This window comes from Ambystoma mexicanum, chromosome 13 (assembly GCF_040938575.1).
Source record: "Ambystoma mexicanum isolate Mex_15411 chromosome 13, UKY_AmexF1_1, whole genome shotgun sequence".
Lineage (NCBI taxonomy): Eukaryota > Metazoa > Chordata > Amphibia > Caudata > Ambystomatidae > Ambystoma > Ambystoma mexicanum.
This window is the reverse complement of record NC_090938.1, coordinates 707,681,218-707,706,837: the sequence shown is the minus strand read 5'-3', so window position 1 is coordinate 707,706,837 and position 25,620 is coordinate 707,681,218. Positions and strand designations below refer to the sequence as shown.

Below are 25,620 nucleotides of genomic sequence, written 5' to 3'. Positions count from 1 at the left end.
AAAAAAAGTCAGGGCATGTACACCCTTGCCAGCTGATAATTCCTCACAACTACCAATGTTCCTAACCATACCACCGCAAGTAACCTCCAGCACCCAAAATAAAGCAGGAACACAGCAATCAACCAGGGGTTTTACCCTATGAATCAAACCTTGAGGGCAACTAACAGATCAATATTGTGATAATGCAGAATCTACAGCTTTCCTTTTGGAAACAAGGCCCAAATAAGACCAAAGTAGGACTAACACCAGTTGTTTCCACTTCCAACACTCTGTGGACCCAGAGATCCCAAAGCAACTTCACGTGAGGGATCCCGACCCATCCTACGGCCCACAAGGACGAACCTTATTTTTCCACCATGCATTCTTCCACATAATTCAATGGGGAGGGACAGTTAGGGGTGGGTGATTAAATGTTATGTGGGGTGCATTACAAAGCTCCTCTACTAGGTGGCCATCATTGCCATTCCCTTTTGTCGTCTCACCTGCCATTGCTTTTTTCTCTTAAGAATTCCTTTTGGGAATATTGGGCATGGTTTTCGTTCACTACAGAGTTTACTTCAGTATGCTTGTGAAAGGATTTTATTAAAAGATTGTTCTTCTTACTATATGGTTCCAAGGCGAAAAATTGATACATTGAAAATAATGTAATTGGAGGTTTAAGTAATATGAAATTAGTTTAAGATTTGCAATATGTTAAGTCTGCTTCTGCACAGTCACAGATTATTAAAATGTCATTAATACACCTAGCAAACAAACTGACAGGATTTCCCTTTGACTGTCTGATCATGGGGTGAGAACTGTGAGAAACCAAAGGGTGTCTCACCCGCTAGTCCCTGGGGATCGCTCTCTCATGTGGCCAGGGCACAGCCATCACCTTTGGATCCAGACCCTAGGGGTGGACCAGTGCGGGACGATCACCTGGGTGGGGGTTCTTTGGGGAGTGGGGGTGAGGCTGCTGATGGTGAGACGCGGTATTCACCCCTATTTTGTTTATCCAATTCAGCCTATGTTTAATGATGCTCTGAGGTCCCAACCGCCCCCCCTTTTCAAACAAACACTGGGCCGACGAAGAGGGCGACTAAGAGTAACAACATTCACTTACACACATCATACTGGAAATGCACCGCTAATCGGTCAGGCAAAGCCAGGCACTTGAGGATAAGTGCATACACATGATACCAATTGGCTCTCCTCACACAAATAAAAGGCAGCACCCAAAGACACACTCTGAGCAAGGCGGAACATGAGTTTGAGCAGGACTTCTGGGACAAAGGCAAACCGGCTGGGGCAGAGCGACAACACGGGTGAACGGCAGAGTTGGGGAGGCGAGGTCAAGCCTGTGGTACTAACCTTGACTCGTGAAATAGTAACTCGGAAAAAAAGCAAGAAGAGACGCACGCAGCCGGTGAATTGGGAAAGCGATCTGAAAGACGGGTGTGTTAGAAGATTTTAAGTACCAACATTTATCACAAGTTGAGGCTGTGCGCGTGTGAAAGGAACGCGGGGAAAGGCATACCTGTAAATGAACTTTGAAGTGAAAGCAGAGGTGAAGACATTGATACTAAGTAACAGAGTGGGAAGGGGGAAAGGAAGTAGCCCACTTGAAAGTCTCTGTTACAAGCAAATTGTTTGAAATGATAAAAGCGTATACTTAGGAAAAGTGAAACTGAAACAAAGAAGAGAACTCTCAGAGAAGGCGGAAAAGTGAAAATTGAACTGTGAACATTTAGTGGTCCTGCGAAGGTCACAGCAAAATCCATCGCACAATTGAAAGTCTTTGACTTGCTTGAACCTCATTGTGAAAGGGGTCTGAGCCCATTAGAGGGAGACCCGAAGTGAGACAAGCTTGGGGAAGGGAGCCCCCTTGCTTGTTCGTGCTGAATTTTAACTTGAAAGCGGTTTGATCCCGACAGAGGGAAACCAGAAGTTTTGTTGAACTTCATTGTGAAAGAGGTTCGAGCCCGACAGAGGGAGGTCCGATGTTTTGTTGAACTTTATTTTGGAAGGGGTCCAAGCCCGACAGAGGGAGACCGAAGTGGGACAAGCTTGGGGAAGGGAGCCTCCTTGCTTGTTTTCGTAAAACTATACTTTTGAGAGGTCTGATCCCGGCAGAGGAGGGCTTACGGGAACTATGTGGAATAAGGTCTTAGCCCAGGAGAGGGAGACCTTTGTGAACTGTGTTTATGAAACTTTGTTTTGAAGCCAAAGAGAAGAGACGTGGAACTGTTTCATGTGTTACATACATTTCTCCTTTGTACACTTTGTTGTACAAGAAGTAGTACAAGAAGTAGGGCAGGCATTAGGTTTACCTAGCATAGGCCATTTTGATTTGACAGACTCTACTAGGACTGTATTATTTATTATTTGATGGTTGGGACTACTCCCATCTTGGTTATAGTGCAGAATAGTAGTTTCTTCAACCCCAAATGTTTCAATGAAGGATTTACAAATTGTACCCATTGTGTCAGTGTCATACTTGTGATACCATGCTTCCCCTACAGAACCAAGTATGTGCTTAATGCAGATGATCTCTGCCAAGCCAATGTCATGCAAAACATGTGCACTGATGCTCCTTTCACCTGGTTCAGAACTCAGAAGTCATTTGGCATTTTTCATCTAACGCTGAACTGCTTAAACAGCAGTATGTCTAACATCAGAAGTGGCAGTGATGTGCATCGCCAGCAGGTCTTGCTACCTCTCCCCCTTTGAGACCATTTTATTTTTTATTTTTTAAATATGTTTATTTTTTAACAAGACCAGAGAACATTACATTCACTTAAGGTCTACTTTTAGTATGCATTATTCTACAAGAGTGCTACTCTTTTCCCCCCTCCCGCCCTGAGTTTGTCCCATGTTCAGGTCCCTTCTCCTTGATCCCGCTCCTGTGGGCATGCTCACTCTCTAGCACCCTCCTGGCCAGCTGCGGTTTAAATGTTAGTGCTGGGAAGTCTCGATCGAACTCCAGGACCGGGTTCCAAATGTTCGAGAAGCGGTGAAGGAGGCCCGCTCTAGCTGCTGTCACCTTTTCTGCGATGAGTACATCCCAGAGTTTCACCCACCACAGGGGCAGGATTGGGCCTTCCTCCGATTTCCATGTGCGGGCCACCACTATTCTGCCCGCTAACAGGCATTGAGACATCAGTTTGGCTTTGGGGCCCGTCCGTGGATAGGTCTCGGGAACCGGGGCGCCCAAGAGAATAGGTTCGGGCTCTTGAGACCATTTTCTAAAGAACTACCATTCTGGTAACTGCTGTCCTGACTAGTGGAAACAGACTCCCCGAGGAAAGGCTATTCCAGGCATCCAAGGTTGCAATACCAAGGAAATCTGACCTTTCCTCCCCAAAAGGCTGAAGGTGATTAGGTGTTTACATGAATTTTATAACTAGGCTTAAGATGGGGCTCATTCAAGATACTTTGAGCTTTTGTTCCAGACAAGTTAAGAGGCATCAATAAAGGCATCAGCCGTAGGATTTCTGGAAGGAAAAGTGGAGGATTTAGCTCCAGCTTAATGCTGGAGGTAAATCCTCCACTTTTTCTCCAAAATTCAGTGGAATTACCAGTCATTAATTCCGCCAGTGGCAATTCTGCCAAACATGTAATTTGGCAGCGCAGGAACAGTGACGGTAACGGAATTGCCACCACTTTTTTACCGCAAGCCAACCTTGTAATGAGGCCCAAAGGATTGGCAAACCAAGAGCTTGCCCTTGTTTAATGAGGCCCAAAGGATTGGCAAACCAAGAGCTTGCCCTTGTTTTCAGATCAATCGCAATCGACTCTACTAGGGAGTAATCTACTCCTGCTTCAAAAGCCAGGAGCCTGGCTACATATATATCTCCAAACCACATTTTCTGTTACCCCTCAGCCCTGGTCAGTATTGCATAACTGCTCAGCCACAAACCCTCACAGTCCTGATTTTGATCGTTCACCATGCTTTCAATCTTCTCCCCCTGATTTAGCCCACCTCTTTCTAGTTTCTTGCACCTCATTCAGCTTTGCCCTTAAGCATCAGCATGACCAATCACTGGTTTCCTATTGATACTACATAGCATGCCAGGAGTCTGTCTCTGATTGACACCATTCCCGATTGAGCATGCCAAGAGCTTTCTCCATTTTCAGATGAGTCTAAAGTCAGAGAGCCAAGATTCAGTCTCTGACATTCCATCGATCCCAATCCAACATGCACATGATTGCTCGAGAGCTTAGTCTTGCCCACACTAACACAACATGAAACAAGTATAATATATACAAGTAGGATAGATGTACACAGGTTTCCTGCAGCTGTGACTATTGCTTAAGGTTCCAGCAACTTGAACATGCCAAATCTGTTTCTGTCCTTTTTAGGTCTCTTCACTTTATGTGTGGGATTTTTCTCACCCTGTGGAATGGACTGTGGAACAATGACTGGTGCCACTTTGAGTTTTATTTTGACAATGTTTGAAATATACTGGAGATGCATGGGTAGTTCTTTGTGAATAGATGCTAAGGAGGTTATGGAAAATTGGTTTTAGGAACTGCTTTTGTAAATGGAAAAGGTACTAGAGAATTTTGGGACTTTCTGATGAGCACTGTGTTTGGTCATTTTCAAAACTCACCACTCTTCTCCTGGATCTTGCAAAGTGTCACTGTGTAGCTTTTCAGTACTTCCTGTCTTATTTTGGTGATGGTTCCCCGTTGTTATTTCTTAATGCAAAAAGAACCACAAATAGTTTTTTCAGCAACCTTGTCCTCCTTCTCTAGCACTTCAGTGATTCAAACTTTTGTTGTTGCTTGATGTCTGCAACTGAGATGGGGTTAGGACATGGAGCCTCTTAGGAACACAAAGAATGTGATAGGTGCTCACCCATGTGTTTCAAGTGTTTTAAAGGCATGTTTATAAACAACCAAGAATAAAGGAAAGGCCTGTGTGACCTCTGTCCTTACAGTATTTCCTACATCAGACCCACCTTGCCTCACCTTGTACTCCTGAACTGCCTCATCGATGGGGATGGTGGGGTGATCCTGGTGCTCCCTGGACTCCTTGCATGAGACACAGATGGGCACCCGTTCCATTTGGCAGAAGAGTTTCATGATTTCCTTGTGCTTCTCACAGACGCGGCTAACATCTGGATTCTCTGGGAAGAACTGTGTGGCAATGGCAGTTAAGTTGCCAAGCTCAGTGTTGGGTCGGGTACTGCATTTCTTCAGGAAGCGCTTCTTGCAGACAGGGCACTGGACAATTGACCTGCACTTCTTCCAGGTTTTGTCAATGCAGGCTTGACAGAATGAGTGACCACATTTAGCGGTCACTGGCTCACAGTAAAATTTCTTACACAAGGGGCAGATGGACTTCTCTTGGAGAGAACGCACCGTGTGAGAGAAATTATTTTCTGCCATGTCGCTGCTGGCTATTTGGCTCAGCTAGCCTTATTTTCCCACGCAACACAGCTGCTGCAGGAGATCTCGGACATTGAGAAGGGTGGACAACAACTTTGATCAGACCTGAAAAAAAGAAGAGAAACAGAAAACCATCAATAAAAAGGAAATAAATATGAGCACATTGTGCATACTGATTTCATTTCAGAAGATGGCCCCCTTTGCTTATATATCGCAACACCACATTTTCTGTTACCACTGAGCTCTGGTCAGCATTGCATCACCGCTCAGCCACAAACTCTCCCAGTCCTGTTTTTGATTGTTCACCATCCTTTCAATCTTCTCCCCATGATTTAGCCTACCTCTTTCTAGTTTATTGCACCTCATTCAGCTTTGCCCTTAAACATCAGCATGGCCAATCACTGGTTTCCCATTGATACTGGTACTATTGCTTGTGTTGGGAATGTGGAGCAAGTAAGGGGTTGCAGGAGACACTACTGACACAATGGGAGCTTGGTAAGGGCCATAAGGAGGGGAAGAAGGCAACATAAGCACACCTGTACTTTGAGTCACAGAAGTGGGAAACACTGTAATGCAGCTACCTGAGTCACTGGAGCAGAGTACTTCTAAGACTAAAGACATCTGAGTGGCAGGAAAGGACCACACTAAATACTGCAGCCATGTGAGTGGAAGGAAGAACACTAGAGAATGCAGATATGTAGAACAGTGAACACTGGGCATTGGAGTGATGGGAGGTACATTACAGATTGCAGACATGTGAGGAAGGGAAAGAGAACAATTAAAAAGGCCGATATTTGAGTGAGCAGTTTATTAAAGAGTGGCAGGAGAATAATAATAAAGAATATCGGCAGGCATGTACACGACTCCGGCTACGAATCTGAGGTAAGAGTATTTTACTCCAGAGATGCTTGGAGTACAAGAATATAGTTCTCATTCCAGTTCAGTGTATTATTTAGACAAGTAAAATATACTTACATACAAAACAGGCATATTTTTGCAATCCAAACATTCTCTGTTGAAAGCTACTCAAGTAAATGAAAAGAAGCATTTTCACAAAACAGACAGTCTTGACATGAATCACGACTATAGAGGAGGTTCTCATTCTGGAAGGTACTGCTCATGCTACTGGTCTGAAAACATAACCTGAGCAATGCAGGTGGCACAAAGGATAGTAAACCTGAGTACCTACTGTTACAAATCAAAAGTATTTGTCCCTTAACCCCAGGGGGAAGCCACACCCTTTGAGGCTGGGGAGGTGAGCACGCTCCACAAGACCCTCCCTAGGGGTCTGGGCAAGTGGGACCTCAGTGGGAGGGATTCCCCATAGGGTACAAGGACTCTCATTCCCACAAAGAACTCTGAAAACCACCCACCGTATCTGGATATATGGGACTGCCTTGCATAAAGAATATCAGCGGGACAACTGGATTACAAGGGGAGAGAGAATACGGTGTACAGGGGTAGCCCCCTGACGTAATCACGTGTTGGAAAGGCAGACCAGGAGGAAGTTGCAGAATCCGCAACAGTTCGGGAAAGCGAAGAACAGCAGCTCAAGATGCTAGAGATAACAGGGAAGCCGTTGTGGGGAATGGGAGAGAAAACATGTCCGACGTGGTGGTGTGAATACAACCATCCTGTGGTGGGCCGGATGCCCGTCTTACAACGCCGAGACCATTGCAGCAGGGAGCACTGCCAGCTCCCACCCACCAGCATCCCTCGACCACAGCATCTGACAGAGATGCGAGGAACGGAACTTTGGAGAAATCCGAGACTGAGAAGCGGGAACGCGAAGTAGGTTACACGAGCAAGTGCCGAGCCCCGGCACAGGGGAGAACGGGAGAGGCGGAGGAAAGAGATGAATACGTGAAAGTACTGAGGGTGAAATTTGAACAGTAACCTTGAACAAGGCTATCGGCCTGTAATTTGATCAATTGTCACAGGGTCAATATTTGTGGATTGAAACTATTATACAATTTGACCATGAATCCCAAACTTTCTTAATCAACAGGACTACACGAAAAATTGGCCCAAAAATATTTGCTCAGAGGCCGATGTTTCCATTCAAAACCATGTTAGACAGACCATTAGAGTCAGAAGCCCTGGAACTTTCACTAAGTGCAATCAATGATTAAACCGTTTCATGTTCTAGGTTGAACACCCAGTGATCATCCACGTTGTCCGGTACCTGAACTGGAGCTTCACTCCCATCGTCGTATACATTTCAGTAATGATCAGACCATTTTGATTCAGAGATTGGGTTTACTTGGGCATACGATGAGGGCTTAGAAACGTCATCTATCAATGGCCAAAATACTCTGATATCTTTGCTTATTAATAGGTGAATCATTTTTTGTCAATCCCTAACCAACAATTTGTGTTTATGTCTGTGTACTCAATTATGATAGGTGCTTTTGAGTTCCCTACACTGAGCACCCCCCACCCCCCTTTGGTCCTCACAGAGCTTGCCACAATTCCCTCTTGTTTTATTGAACCTCTAAGTCATATGTATGTTTGTGGACAACCGTGGGTCTTTGACTCGGCTGTGGCATTTGAACAAATACTCTTTCCAATAGTACACAGTACAGAACCCTTTCCAATAAAACAGAGAAATCAGCAGCAGCAAACATACTGTTCAAAGGTGTATTAAATACATTATGTTGTGACCATTTCAAAGTAAACGATTGCCTCCTTGGTTTAAGTCCAATTTAACTGGATAACATGTGAGAGCCACCACTTTGGATGCTACTAACCATTTCAGAAGTAACGTCCAGTGGTCACTGGCCGTCATTGGTTCAAGGACACCATGTTTACAAAGATGTACTCAGAAACAAATGAGTAATCTACTACATGGACCTGATTTCCTCTATCCCACGTATAGTTGGGAGGATCATCTCCCGAGATGTTGTCATTTAAAATGCAAAAACCACATACATCCATAAGAGCCAAACAAGAGCTGCCCCATTTTGCCACAGCATTATCGCATGCACATCAATCATCATATTTAGGACCACAGATATTTGGGCAGAGGGCATGAACACTCTAAAGCCGAAATGTCATGACAGATTCAACTTGCAACCTTTTCCGTCTTATTCTACTGTCAAACCTCACATAGTTATTTAAGCTTCTCAGCCTCACTCGACTACTGAACTAACTGCCTTCACCAACCTGAGGCTTTGTGCTTAATGCAAATAAAAAAGGAAGAGTGTCCGGCACACAGAGAATGAACAACAATTGTGTGTCATAATATGGCTACATTGCAGATCATGTTATCTTTTAAAAAGGCAGAATCGTAGAATAATCACATTACAATTCAATAGGTTGCCATACAGTAAAATCAAGCATAACAATTCAAAAATAATAATTCCATGTCTGGGGTGTGTTCAGATTTGGGACTGGAGATGAACATGGAGAGATTGCTCCAAATAGGACCGGGCAGAGGAACCTTATTGTGAAACATTTGGACTAGACCGTGGGCCTCGGCTCACTGAATCTGCCTCTTATGGGAGGTTATAGAAAGTGATTTTGTCAGACAGACAAATCCTACTTAGGGCGTCCACGCCTACAGGCAGGACTATATCTATCTATCTATCTATCTATCTATCTATCTATCTATCTATCTATCTATCTATCTATCTATCTATCTATCTATCTATCTATCTATCTATCTATCTACGTTCTTGTATTGCGCCACTAACCCAAAGGCCTCAGGGCGCACACAGAAGAAAGAGAGGAGAGGACACACACCGGAGCAGCAGAAGGAGCAGGAGCTCCCACCGACTGCTGGAGCAGTGCAACCTTCACCAGATGGCCTCCCATGATTGTGGTAAGCCGCTGGGCCTTCACATCACATCACAGCAAGGAGAACCTAACTCCGCCTAAATTCGAAATTTTATATCAGCCGCCCCTGCCACACTTTTGCGTTCACTACTCCGGTGCATCTAAGCACCTAGAGCTTCCTGCACCCATTTTGGCTTCTTCGTGTACATTAGCCACACCACGAGGGCTCCCCCCTCCAAAATGGTCGCCGCGGGTCTCTAAGGCACTCTCTGTGCTGCTTGAGGCAGCCTCTGCCCAGCGATCCAGGATTGGCTGGAGCCATCCTATTTCCCGAGTCCCTATTCGCTGGCTGGCAAGAAGCCGGCCCGCCTCCTAAGGCACGCTTCCGAAGGCTCCTCTTCCTGTCCTGAGCCTGTCACGAGCCGGACAGAGCCCAGAGCCGTACTTCTTGCCGGACCGGCACCAGGAGCTGCCCCCCAGCCGTCCTCGGCTCAAGCTTATGACCTGGTAAGCCACTCAGCGCGTGAGAACTCATCACACCCACTGACTGTAAATTAGGAGCGACCCTATTTGTATCTCCCTCTGCTGCATGTAAAATCATTAAGCAATTGTACCATCCTGTAACGGACAATCTCCAGCTGTCTTCATTATCTGGTTGGCCCTCAACCAAGCCCATGCAACTATCCTCGTGCCATTGTCTATCCCATGCCCATGCCTACTTCTGACATGCAATCTCTCAGCTTTTTACCTGTTATCCAGCTCGCTTTGTCATACTGTGCTGCATGATATTCGACGGCAGCTGTGTGCCATGTTACTTTGCTCCCTGCTCTCAGTCTGATAACTAACCGTAGGCTGTTACCTCGTGATTATGCTGTGCAGATTTAGTGTGACTCTAGGACATCTTGCCTTTGCTGTTCACTGTGTTACATCCACCCCAATTGCACTCCGCATTGCCTAGCCTATTGATCTAACAAATTAGACCTAGCCTGTTACATTTTGTACTGCCTTGCCCAATGTACCTGACATTCAAATCTAGCTATGCTGCATTCTGTATTGTTCTACCTGTCACTCGACTCTAGCTGCACTGTACCGTATCCTGATGTGCCTGATATTTGATTTTAGCTGTGATGCTCTTTGCACTGTTTCACTTTGATGTGCCTGTCATTCGAATCTAGCTAGGCTGCATTCTGCATTGTCTTACCTGAGGTGCTTGTCATTAGATTCTAGCTGCGCTGTACTTTGCACTGTTCTATCCTGATGTGCCTGATATTAGATTTTAACTGTGATGCTCTTGGCACTGTTTCACTTTGATGTGCCTATCATTCGAATCTAGCTAGGCTGCATTCTGCATTCTCTTACCTGAGGTGCTTGTCATTCGATTCTAGCTGCGCTGTAACTTGTATGTTGATGTGCCTGATATTAGATTTTAGCTACGCTGCATTTCTGCACTGCTTTCACTTGATGTGATTGACATTTGATGTTATCGCCAGTGCACTCTGTACTGCATAGCCTACAGAGCCTGCCGACCTAGCCTGCTGCACTCTGCTCTGTCCTCTTAGTAACCGCTACATTGGCCTGGTGCCCCACTCCACTCAACTCCGGTACCATGTTACCCCGCCTACCTGCTCAAAACGTCCTCCTCCCGCTATTAGGAGTACTCTGTACTGTGGCTATCCACCCGTGCGCCTTACTCATCACCCCCTAGCACATTGGCACCCACCACTTTGTACATTACAACCATGGCTCCTACCTGCAAACTTGCTGACACTTGCACTAGCGCTGCTCCCCAGCATCCTAATATCTACCTTAATGCACCGGCCCTATGGCTCGAACACTTCACTAAAAAACCTACACCTAATCAACCTTGCGCCACCGCCTTAAGAAACCTAAGACTAGGTTCTAGACTTATGGGCAAGAAGGGCCGCCCCTTGCACCCTAACGTATTCCGGAAAACCATGAAGCCTAGCTTGTCCCCACAAACCCTTACCGCACCTACACCCCAAGGCCAACAGACTAACATTAACCTTGCCGCCTCAGGCAACACCAGTCAGATTAGCAAACCTAGCAACGCTGGCCTGATTAAGGCTGCCATGATCAACGCTCGGTCCCTAGCAGCCCACGCCCTCGACATTGAAGATCTCATCAAGACTCAGGAGCTTGACTTCATTGCCATCTCTGAGACCTGGCTGCACCCCGCCTCTGGTCCAGCTCTTTCACTGGCTATCCCACCTAATTATGCCATCACCAGATGCGACCGTACCGCCAGAGGTGGAGGAATCGCATTCATTTACAAAAACTCACTACGACTTAGAACTCTACCGAGTACTAAGTTGGAAACCGCAGAGCTACTCACGGTCAAACTCACACCATCGGCCAACCATACGGCCACCATCCATCTAATCTACAGACCACCTGGCCCCCCCACCTCCTTCGTGGATGACATCGCCACTCTACTACCTGACAAAGCGAAAACAAACTCTCAAATTATTATCCTTGGTGACCTTAATTTAGGTTACCAAGAAAGACCCTAATGACCCGGCGGCACTTGACCTTGCCAACACCTTAACAGATCTAGGCTTCTCTCACCACATACAAAAACCTACCCACAATAAAGGGCGAGCCCTAGACTGGTTTAGCGACACTAATAGCAACATATACCTTCTCTCTAGCGTTCCCTGCGCTTGGTCGGATCACCACATCATCACCTTCAGCATTGAAGCAGCCTCACTACCAGCGCCTCTTGTCGCCCCAGCTACCCTCACCAGAAACAAAAAGAACATAACCACAGAAAAGCTGCTCCCCCTCATCCTCCCCAGTCTCAATAATGCCACTGACTCCTGCTCTGACCCTACTATCTTAGCCAACATCTACAACCAGTCAGTTCTCACAGCCATAAATTCCATCGCCCCACTCAAACTTAGAAGACCCAAACAACACGCACACCTAAACTCGTGGTTCACACCGCAGCTCAGAGTGCTACGTAAAGAGAAACGTAATGCAGAGTCCTGCTGGAAAAGTCAGCCCTCTGACACACACAAGGACAGCCTCATATTAGCCACCCTTAACTATAAAGAAGCTCTTCTCCAGGCCAAAAAAGACTCATACAATAACCGCATTGCCTCAGCACAATCAAATACTAAGGAACTATTTAAAATTCTCAAGGAACTAGAGTCACCTGTAGCCCCCCCCCCCCAACGACTCCTGTCCTAAAGATAGCAAATCATGCTCTAACATCCAGACAGCACTTCTAGGTAAAATTGCCACCCTTCAAACTAAAATCAGAAATAAACAAAAGTCATTACAGTTGGACCAACCACTGTTCACACCCACACCTAGCTCCCAACACCAAGCTAATCCACCTGCTAAACCATTCACCTTCTCCCTTTTCACCATCACCATCCCTGAAGTAGAAGGAATCATAAACAACCTTAAACCGTCCAACTGCCAAGGTGACCCTTGCCCAGCTCCCATCATCAAGGAAGCTTCGCACTACCTTGCCCCTTTCATCACATCGTTCATAAATGCCTCTTTCAAAACGGGTATAGTCCCTGACAACCTCAAGGATGCGTGGGTAATCCCACTACTCAAAAACCCATCCCTTGACCCTAACATCCCAACCAACTTCAGACCAATCACCAAGGTCCCGTTCTTGCTTAAGATTCTTGATCGCGCAGCTTACCTGCAGATCCAAGACTACCTTGAGTACAACAAACTCTTAGGGCTAAGGCAATCAGGCTTCCGCCCCAAACACGGCACTGAATCAGCCTTGATCGACCTGAAAACTCAGATGGAGACACTACAGGACAACGGGAAGCTTGCGCTACTCCTTCTCCTTGATCTCTCTGCGGCATTCGATTTGGTCAACCACCGAATACTTTGCCAACATCTCAAATCTGCTGCCTCCTTTTCTGACTCTGCTAATGCCTGGATCCACTCATTCCTCAGCAACAGATCTATGCGGGTATTCTCACCCTCAGCATCAGCAGACCCCTCTCCCATTCTCTGCGGCGTCCCTCAAGGCTCTTGTGTATCGCCTACACTGTATAATGTATTCACCAAGCCCCTCTTCGATACGCTTGACTATCTGGGTGTATCTTACACTAACTACGCGGATGACACCCAGATACTCATTCCCATTACTGGTGACTACACAGCCGATACCAAAGCACTGAATGATGTCTACTTGGTCATTCAAGCCTGGATGGCTCAACATGAACTTTGCCTCAACGACGATAAGACGGAGCTCTTACTATTAGGATCCATTTATCGTCTCAATAAACTTAACCAAGTCCTTCACAATTGACGGCAACGTCATCAAGGTCTCCAAAGACACCAAAACATTAGGAGTTTATCTGTACTCCACACTCTCCCTGAACAGAAAACCAAATGCTGTTAGGTCGGCCTCCGCCTACACATGTAAACTTATTACCGCCTGCAGACCATTTCTGAACACTCACAACTGCACAACATTGGCCAGAACACTCATCATGTCCAAAATAGATTACTGTAGCGCGCTCTACGTAGGGACCAGTCAGACTAACCTCAACAAACTTCAAACTATTCAGAATAATACCATAAGGGCAGCTCTCAATATCCCTAGACGGTCCCATATCTCTACATTTAGATCTGACCTATGCTGGCTCCCAGTAAAACAAAGAATTGCCTTGAAAACTCTAGCCATGACCCACAAATGCCTGAACAATGATGCCCCACCTTACCTCACATTGCGTCTTGCACTTCACTCCTCACCCTGACCCACTAGGTCAGCCCAAGTTCACAGCCTAACCCTGCCTAGATTCAAGCTCCAAAAAGCGGGTGGCGTGAGTTTCCCTGTCCTAGCTTCCAAACTGTGGAATACTTTGCCAACGCACATAAGAACTGAACCTTCCTTCCTAATGTTCAAGAACAACGCCAAAGCTTGGCTGTTCACCCAGATAGCATAAGGTTCCCCGCTAGCCGGTCCCTTACCTGAAATATATCTTATCTGTGTATATATGCCTCACTGTATTGTTCACTACTTGTACTCTGTATTTATGTACTACCAGCAAATCTGTCCCTTTGTATATACTTTGCTGTAACCTGTATTTAAGATTATGCGCCCGGTTGCCCATGGGCCTGGTGCGCTTTACAAATAAACAAAACTTCAAACTTCAAACAGACAACAGACAACAATGACAGAGACAACAAAGAGACAGAAAGCTGTGAGAAACCAGTACTCACAGAGGCCAACATGATGGTAATGTATGGCGGGAATACAGGATTCAGTACCAAAGTGCTGTACCAAAAGAGCAGATATGTCCTAACCTTTATCAAACAGAAAGGTCTTCTTAAAGATAAGCAAGGAATCACTATTAGCAAGATATTTGGGAAGTAAATTCCATAGAGCTGGTGCCCATGAGTCAAAGCTTGCACCCCCAAATCTTTTCAGGGTAGATGGAGGTTGAACCAAGACAGTATTACTGCTTGAGCACAGAGGACGGGTAACTAGTTTCCTTTTTAGCCTAGCAGTAAGGTAAAATGGAGCTTGACCATATAGGCATTTAAACACAATGGTTAAACCTTTATGTTGTATTTGCTGTTGCACTGGCAGCCAATGTAGGCTGCGCCTGGCTTCGGAAACGTGCATATTACGCTTGAGGCCCATTACAGCACGTACTGCACTATTCTGCATGACCTGCAAAATGTTAAGGTTGGCCTGCGAGATACCAATCATCAGACTATTACAGTAATCCAGCTTGTAGTTTACAATTGCAGCTGCGATCAGAGCAAGATTTTCTTTGGACAGATATGGACAAATCTGCAATAAAAGCTGGATATAATAGTGGCAGGAGGATTTAAGGTAATTGGCCTGACAGGTAAAGGATCACTGAGGGTCAAAAAAGACCCCCAGGTTTTTTACAGATTTAGATACAGAAATAACATGTTGACCAATCAGGAAGTTGTCATATTTTGTATCAAGTTTCTTTAATCTCTGCTGGGTACCTAAGATCAACAGCTCAGTTTTGGCATAGTTGAGGGCTAAAGAATTTAGCGCCAGCCACTTCTTAATTTCAGCAAAGATGGAATTAATGTGCTCTGCATCTTTTAAATACTCACCATTAAGTTTGATGACAATCTGCGTGTCGTCAGCATGGTTGTGAAATAAATACCCATAGCTGACAAAACAGCACAGAGAAGACGTGAATAGATATTAAAGAGTAAGGGCGAAAGACATGAGCCCTGTGGAACACCACATAATAGTAGAGATGCCCATGGAGTGAGCATCATCCTTTGTTACTCTCATGTTCCGTGGGCCCAAGAATGATTTAAACCAGGCTGATGCTTCAGAAGAACATTTACCAATTGTGATTAGTCTATCCGCCAGAAGTTGGTGATCAACTAAATTGAACACGGCGCATAGATCTAATAACAACAACAGGGCTGTGTGACCTTTATCAACAAGACCGGCAATGTAGGGTTTTAAATCTAGCAGCGCAGTCTCAGTCCCATGATTGGGGCGAAACCCAGATTGTTGAGAAGCTAGTATGTGGTGTTCCTCGATAAAAGTTTGATATTGGCAATATGCAATTTTATCTAAGATTTTCAACATAAAGGGAACATTGGTAATTGGACGATAATTTCCCGCCTCAGCAGGATCCAGATTTTCCTTCTTAAGCAGAGGTGTAACCCATGCTTCCTTTATGTTCTCAGGGTCGTAGGATTCCTGAAAAGATCTATTGACAAAGGTGGTAATCCATGGGGCAAGAGTAAGGCTATGATCTTTAAATAAGAGGCTGGAAAGACGTCTCCTTTACAGGAGGTAGGTTTGAGTTTAGCGACAGTGTCAGTGACTTCTTCTATAGAAACAGGTTTAAAAGTAAAAACAGGAGAACCATCAGAAAAATCCATGTTATCTATAGTGGATGTAGTATTAGACAATAGTTTGACCTGAGTATTAATGTTATTTTGATGAGTTAAGGTTTTATTTATGAAGCTATTTTGGATGTTTTGACACCATACACTGTCCGCCGGAGGCAACGATGTGGTGGTGCAACCCTTAAGCTCCTGGAGGATAACAAAAAGCTCGTTAGAGCTAGATTTAGCTTTAGAAATCCTGGAATTGAGGTGCAATTCTTTGGTGTAGCGAATAAGTGACTTATAGTGTTGGAGAGGCTGCATGTAAGAGGTGAGGCTAGACTCGGATGGTTGTTTATGCCATTGTCGTTCCAACTGACGTTTTTTAGAGCGAGCCTCAGTTATTTCAACTGAGAATGGAATATAGGGAAAACATTTTCCCTTTTTTTTATTGGAGGCTTTAAGTGGAGCCAATATTTCCAATGCAGCATCAAGTGCGGATCTTATGTTTGCTACAAAATCTCCAAGAGGCATGGACTTCTCTAGAGATGGTAATAGAGGTACAACCGTAGTACGAAAACCATCTTGTGTGATTTTGCGTATATTCCTTGACATGACAGACGAGATTGGCTGATTATTTGTACTGTACTGATTATTGTATAGGACTGGCCCCAGTTATTGATGTTGGGCCCATATATGCTGTCCTCCAACCAAATATAAATCTAACCTCGCAAACATCAAAGTTTGCGCTAAGTGGATATATTCTTGAAACATTTGAGACAAAATGGAAATTAAAAATATGCCTAACCAATATAAGAGTCACAATTACAATCTATCCATCTACTTCCTGCTGATGGACCAGCATTCTATTTGTTGGTGAAACACGTGTAGAGGACCAAGAAATCAAGGATTTTGTAATCTAAACCTGTATAAAATCTAAGTGCACTGAAAATATGTCAAAATAAATCCCACAAAAATTCTAAAACAAGTGATTCAATCAAAACAAATTATTTTTTCTTTTTGCCAAATGCAAACATTTAAAGTCTTTGACAAAACACAGTTTGGGGCAATCATTGTTGCTCTTCTCTCAAAACCTTTGAGACTGTGGATTAGTTCACTTGGGCAACTCAATTCTAGGAAAATTGGTGAAAGCCATAGATTGATTATAATGATGAAGAAGTGTAAAATAGGACTTGCTGGTGATGATAAGCGTTGGTAACTTTTTTTAACCCCTTTACTGCTGGGGGCCTCCAATGCTTTTCTATGGAAATTCAGAAGTATATATATCACACACCTTTAGGTCAGTCAGAGGGAAACGACTTGACATTTGGAACATCTTTGTGTAACTTGTCTCCTGGAAAGCGGGCGGGTGCCAGTAAAATTATGGGGAATCATGTTGCTATTGGAGAAATAGTCATTTTCATGTTTTAATCACCATTTCTGTGTGCCTGGAGCTTACCAGAGAGCTGTCATAGTTCTAAGGTAAGATAGAATGGAATTATTACTGTCAGACAGATTGCATGTATCTGAATTAATGAAATTTGAGGTACGGTAGCAAACCTCCTTTTCTGGTGCTAGCAATACTATTTTTCTGAATGCAGGAACTCTTGTATAGATGGAACCTATTGATAAATCACCAGTTTTGTTTACAATTCTACCAACCAAGAGATAATGCATTAGGGGCACTTTTGTTTTTCTTTATTTGTACTTTATTTACTGGTTTTCCATAATGAATAAACATTTACCAACCCATGCAGAGATGCATTCCAGCTGGTCATTACATAAGTGCCATAAACATCAACGTTATACTTGCATGAATTACTTATAAAAACAATATTAACATAAGGCTTTTTGCAATACTTGTTAATATGTTACTGGAATGTTAGAAGGAGCAAACACAGAGCTCTGAATGGCAAATAAATCACACAACAGTTAATGATATCCTCCACAACACCACCACTATCATCACAAGGAACTAATGTTTAGGAAGTGCAAAGTATATCCACTTGCAATAGACAAAACCTCTCTCCCTATGCCACGACCTACTAATCACTGACCAAATAGTATTTCATCGGATTACATTGTTATACCAAACTTGCAATTCTTGTGGGTGCACCGCCATCCACTTAAGCGCAGTCACCTTGCCAGAAGCAACAGAATCAGCATACACCGTTGGCAAAGGAAAAAAACGTCACACCACAGGCACATCAAAAGGTCACATGAAATCACCACTTCAGTTATTGCTGATAGCTTCTGAACAACTTTGTTCCTGAATTCGGAGAACTTTGATCATGCGCATCCTGAATGAAGGAAGTCCGTGCTCATGTCGTTACATCTCGGACAATTCCCAATAGCTTTTCGATCAAATCATTTAATCTTCCCCATCGTAACGTATGTTTGATGTTAAAACTTTAAATGCGTAAATCTATATCTGTTATTCATGGATATTTTCCATTTGAGTTTGCACACCTTTGTCCACACCACAACATTAATCGGCTTGGTCAGGCATTTCTCCCACTTAATTCTAGCCATGGTACTAACATGTTTGTCTGCTGTCACCAATTTGTACATTATTGAGACTGCATGTTATCTATAGTATTCAGCAACTAGACTAACCATCCCAGAGCTTTCACACATGCCAATTTTGATATTGCTACTTTTATCTCTACAACCGTAACAGGAGAGCTCAGGATTGCTCTATGTTGTTCCACAATCCATGCTACAGCTATTTTATTTAAATGAGCTACAATCTGTCCTATACCAGACAATACCTGCAGGATCGTGTTTCCTCCCACAACAATACAATCTACCATTGTCACAGCACTCATTTCTAATAACCCAAGACAAACATTGCCTTGTCTGTCTCCCTCTCTGTGTCACAGTAGAGAAGCAGGATCCCTACATAAGATGTGCAACCACTGCTGAGCTGGGCAGAGTAAAGGAAAAAAGGGATCCCAAAGAGGTAATGCCTTTGAGAGGAGCAAACTGTACTATCCGAGGCGGGGAAAGGGTGACAGTCACCAGATAAACCCGAACAGCGACAAAGTAAGCCTACCAGAGGGCCAGAGGGCTTTGGAGAGCCCTAGGAAAATAAGAGACATTAAGAGTAGAAGCTGGAGGAATCAAGAGATTTGAACATTTGAGGCTGGGAAAGCCACAGGGGTTACGGGAGCCAGATACACCCGAACAGAGATAAGGTAAGACTACCAGAGGGCTTTGGAGAACCCTATGAAATTAAGAAACTTCGATATCCAAGGCTGGGAAAGCCACAAGGGCTACGGGAGCCAGATAAACCCAAAAAGACATTAGGCAAGGCTACAAGAGGGACAGAGGGTTTCAGATAGACCTAAGAAACTGAGAAACCAAGAGGTTTGAATATTCGAGTGTTACACCTCAGCGTCCGCGGCACCGTCTGTTTCGGTGTACGCCTAATGCCACCTTGGCATCCCATGCTCCTAGCTTTAGTGCTAAACCCCTGTGTACCCCAATCTGTAAACACAGGAAAGTTATAACCCTCCGTAAGGGTCTGCGGCACTTCCATGCTCCCTTGTATTCACAATGGCAGTTGCCATGGAAGTTGGCTGCCTTGAACTACACTACCCAGAAAACCTGGGTCCATCCAGTAGTTCACCTGGAGCCTCGCTTTCCTGTTGGGCCGCCTTCTCATTGATTTAATCCCCAGCGATATTCAAGACGCTGCTTCTGTTTATAGTTAGCTGGCATCTGTGAAGTTACGTCTTCAGTGTCAACCCTATTTGATTACGTTTTTTGGTCTTTTGACTCGGAATTCCTATCGGACTGCTTTGGATCACCCTACTTGACTAATTACCTGCCTGTGTACCGAACCCCTTGCATTCCTAAACAGACTCCTCCTGCGTTGTTCCTTTGTTCTGCTATTGTCCCTGCCCGCCTGTATACAGAAAATTTCGCCTGCCTCACGGACATTCTTGACAGCGTTCTGTCATTTTCCTCGTTCTCCCCGGGTGTCAGAGGTTTGCCTGCCAAACGGATAGCTCTGAGAACGCCCTGCTTCAGCTGCCACCAGTCCGGGTACCAGATTGTTGCTTCTACCAACGGACTGCCTCTCTGCTGACTATTCTGTTATCATCTGTTACTGGACCCTACTGCTTGTTCCCACGTACTGGAAAATGAATTCCTTGTTTTCGACACTGGTAAGCCCACCTGCTTATTCAAGTTGACTAACTACTTGCCTGTGTGGAGCGGATGAGGTTATAGTGCGGATGAGGTTATAGAGCGGATGAGTGTAGAGAGCAGATGAATTTATAGAACAGGATTAGTGCATATTAGCGAATGACTCTAAGAGGCTGATGAGTGCATATTAATGTTGAATGCGGGGAAAGCATGAGTCCATAGAGCGGATGAGTGTGCTGAGCGGATGAGTGCAGGGAGCGGATGAGTTGAATGCGTGGAAAGCACAAGTGCATTGAGCAGATGTGTATGGGGAGCGGATGAATACGGGGAGCGAATGAGTACGGGGAGCGGATGAGTACCGCGAGCAGACGAGTACCGCGAGCGGATGAGTACGAGGAACTGTTGCGCGCAGGGGGCCGATGAGTGAAGCGAGCGAATGAGTACGGGAGCGGAAGAGTTGAATGCGTAGAAAACACGAGCGCATAGAGCAGATGAGTACATAGAGTGGATGAGTGCATAGAGCGGAGGAGTCCGGGGAGCAGGTCAGTCCGAGTAGCGGGTGAGTCCAGGGAGCGGGTGAGTCCGGGGAGCGGGTGAGTCCGGGGAGCTGGTGAGTGCGGGGAGTTGGTGAGTGCGAGGAGCGGGTGAATGCGGGGAGCGGGTGAATGCGGGGAGCGGGTGACTGCGCACGGTGGGTGAATGCGAAATACAGGCGCAGACAGGGTGCATATGTGGGGCAGACAGGAGTGCATGTGTGGGACAGTCAGGAGCGCGCAGGGCAGACTGGAATGCATGAGTGCGTCGAGCAGACCTGAGTGTGTAGCGCTGTCGGGGACGCATGGAATGAATAAAAGTCCGTAGAATGGACTGGAGCGCATAGAACTGCGCGACGTACATAGTATGGTCCGGAATGCAGGGAACGTTTGAAAGAGCATGTAACCCATCATATCACACCCCACGCTTACTTTCTTCTTTACACCGCCACTCAACTAGAACACAGAGATACTATGACACCATTCGATATAACTGTTCCCATACCAACACCTCCCGCTCATTCCCCATCACTCTAAGTAAACATTGCTGGTTACACACCCCCCAGCCAGGCGTTCTCCTCAGGCCTAACGCAGCCACAGTCAGTCTGGATAAATCCTGCCAGAACGAACACATACCCCTGATCTCAACCACCACACCTACTGCTAAGAAGCAGCTATTTCACGTATACCGCACCAGCTGCACACATACCGGTGCGCACACGCGCCGTTGACTCTCCCTACTCTCTCTACTGACCTGAACTTCGGTTCCCAAGGGCGTTCAACCTACCAGCGCCTTAAGACCATACCAATGGTATATAAGGCGCTATGTAAGTGCAAAATAACATAACATAACAGAACATAACAAAGTGTTATTTGCTATTGGGATTTCATAAGTGCATAACGGGATGCTCTGCTGCTGTGCACCATCCCGAAACTAGTGCGACCCTTGTGCCACCCGGGTTTAGATACCCTACTAACACTGCTAACTTTCCCTTTTCTTTATTTTACACCTTTACGTTGTGTCCTGGACTTACCCAAGCCATCTGTTGTGTACTACCTGGTAAGGACTAGTGCTTATCCCTACAGTATATATATCAGTTCCCTCCTAGTTAGACCAGTCCCTAACTTTCTTTCACTCTTTAGGTGGTTCCAGCCTCTTACATTGTGATATAGGAGAACCGCTCAGGTATCCATCAGAGAGTGGGGTCTTCAGAGGGGGGAAAGAGGGGCCCTTCCTGTCTACATACTCACTTCTTGTTTTTTCCCTTACAGCTGGGTCCGTGGCGGTGCGTTCTCCATGCTCTTTTGGGTGATTGGTTTCCTTGTCTGACTCATTCCACAGTAAGGGGTCATATCATCTTAAAGAGCTATTTTCCCTCATAGAGAGGAGGCTCGAGTGGAGGCTCCAACCCGAGCTCTTCAAGCAACTACCCAGTCAGAGTCCTGGTTTCCTGCCATACGTAACAAAAACAGAAGCGATGGAAGATGCAGATCCTTTGACTGTTTTGGTACGCTTGGTGTCCAAACTTCGGTCTGATATGACGGCAGCACACAACGCTATCCATCATAGGATCGATGGTTTAAGGAGTTTTCCTACACCGCAAACGCTGAGTATTGATACATCCGGGGCTACTGCCTCTGGTTTTGATGCCCCTTCGACCTCGGCCTCAGGGTTTACTGTCATCACCTGTCCTTATGGCCACTCAGTTCCTGCTGGCCCCCCCAGAGCGCTTCACCGGAGACCCCAAACAGTATCGGATGTTTATCAATCAGTGCAAGCTGCACTTCCTTTGTCGCCCGACTGCTTTTCCCAATTCAACAACGAAGGTTGCTTTTGTTCTTTCCCATCTTGATGGTACGGCAGCAGCCTGGGCCAATCCTCTGCTTGAGTCCAATAGCTATGCCCTCTATGATTGTGACGCGCTCATCACAGCCATGAACAAGGTCTTTGACACCCGCTATAAATCACAGGCTACAGACTTGGAGTTTTTGAACCTACGTCAAGGCAATTCTTCATTGTTTACTTATCTTACAAGGTGAAATCAACTGGCAGCCGAGACTGACTGGCCCGGGGAAAAAAAGTCAGCATTGTTCTACAAGGGGTTATCGGAAGAACTAAAAGACATACTAGCTATGGTCCCTGTGGTCCCTACCTTGTTTAGTGAATTATTAGACATGGTGTTACAGATAGATGCCAGAAGGTCCAAAAGAAAAGGAGAACGTAAGGCCCCTGTCCTAGTCTCTTCTCCTTTTGAGACCGCCAGCCCTTCCGCTTCGGCTCCGGAACCTATGCAGGTAGGGGCTGTCCGAGGCCCTTTGACTACAGCACAACATGAACATTGAAGGTCACATAATCTATATATGTACTGCGGCTCGGCCGAACAATTGTTAAAAGACTGCCCTAAGAAACCAGTCAAAAAGGCGGGAAACGCCAGAACCCGACGATATACAGAGTCCCTACGCCAGGGGTGCTTTCATTGGACACACATGGTGCGACTTCTTCTCCCGTCAGTTTATCAGTGGTATTTACCACCACTACTGACGCTACGTTTTCTTCCCTGGCGGTAATCGACTCCGGGGCAACCGGAAACTACATGGACTATGATTATGCCACCGGCAACAATATATCCATTTTGACCAAGGCCCAGCCCGAGGCTGTTCATGTTGTGGATGGCACATCACTGATCTCTGGTTTGGTTACGCAAAGTACGTCCCGAATCCGAATGCAAACGGAGGACGGACATTCGGAGACTATCTCTTTTGACTTAATCAAGGATCCTCAGTTTCGGGTTATTTTGGGTATTCCATGGTTACAACACCACAACCCTGCCATTGACTGGACAAAGAAAAGTGTGCAGTTCCCTTCCCCAGAGTGCAACAACAAATGCTTTCAGCTCACCAGCGTGTGCCCGGAGTCTTCTTGTCAGGCTTTGGTGGCTTCTTTGTCGGGTATTGGTGCCATCACTCATGTCAGTAAAACGGACATCCCCTCCGAATACATCTCCTTTCGAGACGTATTCGATAAAGGGGGGAGCCGACCTGTTGCCGCCCCATAGGCCTTAAGACTGCCCCATTGACTTAGTGCCAGGAGCCAAGATACCAGCTGGTAGAGTCTATTCTCTTATCTTACCTGAGGACAAGGTCCTGAAGGATTATATAGACAAGGCTCTAGCCACGGGTTTCACCAGGCCTTCTAGGTCACCTGCGTCATCTCCCCTCTTCTTTGTTCCTAAGAAAGAGGGGGACCTCTGCCCGTGTATAGAATACAGGGCGTTGAACGCTATCACGGTAATGAAACAGTATCCGCTCCCGCTGATCTCGGTCCTCTTGGGCCAACTTGGTTCTTCGGTGATCTTCACTAAGCTTGACCTCCAGGGTGCCTATAACCTCATCCGGATTAGAGAAGGAGACGAGTGGAAGAACGCTTTCAAGACCCGGTACGGATTGTATGAATATCTAGTAATGCTGTTCTGTCTATGCAACGCCCTCGCAACGTTCCAGGCATTCATGAACGACGTCTTTCATGATTGTCTAGACCAGTTCGTCATGGTTTACCTAGACGATATTTTGATATATTCACCCTCAGAAGAGGAACACACTGCACATGTACGTTTTGTTTTGCAAGATTGAGAGAAAACCATCTGTATGTCAAGGCAGAGAAGTGCGTTTTCAATTCCACCCAGGTGGAGTTTCTTGGTTATGACCTGACCAGTCAAGGCATTCGAATGAGTCATTCCAAAGTCAGAGCTATACTGGACTGGCCCGTCCCTACATCAACAAAAGCACTACAGTCCTTCTTGAGATTTTTTTTATCAGCGGTTTATCCATTCGTTTTCTGCCATTTCCGCTCCTTTGTCAGCTCTGACCAGCTCAAAAAAGCCCTATGTGTGGAACCCAGAAGCACAGCAGGCATTCAAGACCTTGAATGCTGCCTTTTCAACCGCACCAGTCTTGCAACATCCGAATCCACTGCTTCCGTTCCTGGTAGAGGCCGATGCTTCTGGCACAGCCATAGGGGCAGTGTTATCCCAAGAGTGTCCCCACTCAGGGGAAGTGCATCCAGTTGCATACTTTTCAAGAAAACTGACCCCGTATGAGCATAATTATCCAATCACGGAACGGGAATTACTAGCCATCAAAGAGGCTTTCTACGAATGGCGGCATCACCTACTAGGGCTTTCTCCGAATTGCGGCATCACCTACTAGGGGCCCAACATCCGGTCACGGTTTTCTCAGACCATCGAAGTCTTCTGGTATTTAAGTCAATGAAATGCCTTACGGCGCGGCAGGCCCGCTGGCATCTTTTTTTATCCCAGTTTCACTTTTCCATTACTTACCGACCGGCTCGTTTCAACACCTGTGCGGATGCCCTGTCGCGCCTTTCCACTGGTCCATGCAGCACAACGACCGATTAGCCTCTCTTGTTGCCTAGCAGTGTGGTCTGTGCCTGCACTCCTTAGCCCTCGCTCCATGCCTTGATTCCTTCATGGGTTTCTTCACATATATAAGAATGCAAAGCACTCAATCTCGACATCGCTCGGGGTCTGACCTACATCCAGGGACATCTATTTGTTCCTCCTGGAGAGGCACGCCTTCGTGCCTTAGGCTGGTCCCATGACTCGTTGATGGCAGCTCATCCTGGTCAGCAGAAAACGCTAGAAGCCTTGCGCCGCTGGGCTTGGTGGCCGTCTATATCCAGGGACGTGATCTATTTTGTGGCTTCCTGTTCTGTGTGTGCCCAGTGCACGATTGCTCAATCCAAGCCCATGGGCTTATTGCAGCCCTTTCCAGTGCCACATAAGCCGTGGTACATGATATCCATCGACTTCATCGTAGACCTGCCTCCCGTGAACGGCTTTGATACTATCTGGGTGGTCATATACTACTGTAACAAAATGGCATTGTTCATTCCATGGACGGGTCTGCCTACGGCGTCCGTACTAGCTTCACT

General features: G+C 45.8%; 1 protein-coding gene across 1 annotated transcript in view; it reads right to left on the bottom strand.

Moving 5' to 3' along the window:
- The window catches only part of LOC138521762 (E3 ubiquitin-protein ligase TRIM39-like), a 1,417,788-nt gene that overhangs the window by 1,146,950 nt on the left and 245,218 nt on the right, over positions 1 to 25,620 (bottom strand). The window contains exon 2 of the mRNA XM_069634827.1: positions 4,954 to 5,478. Within this exon, the coding sequence (XP_069490928.1) occupies positions 4,954 to 5,373 (420 nt within the window). The 5' untranslated portion in view covers positions 5,374 to 5,478. The remainder of the gene's footprint in view (positions 1 to 4,953; positions 5,479 to 25,620) is intronic.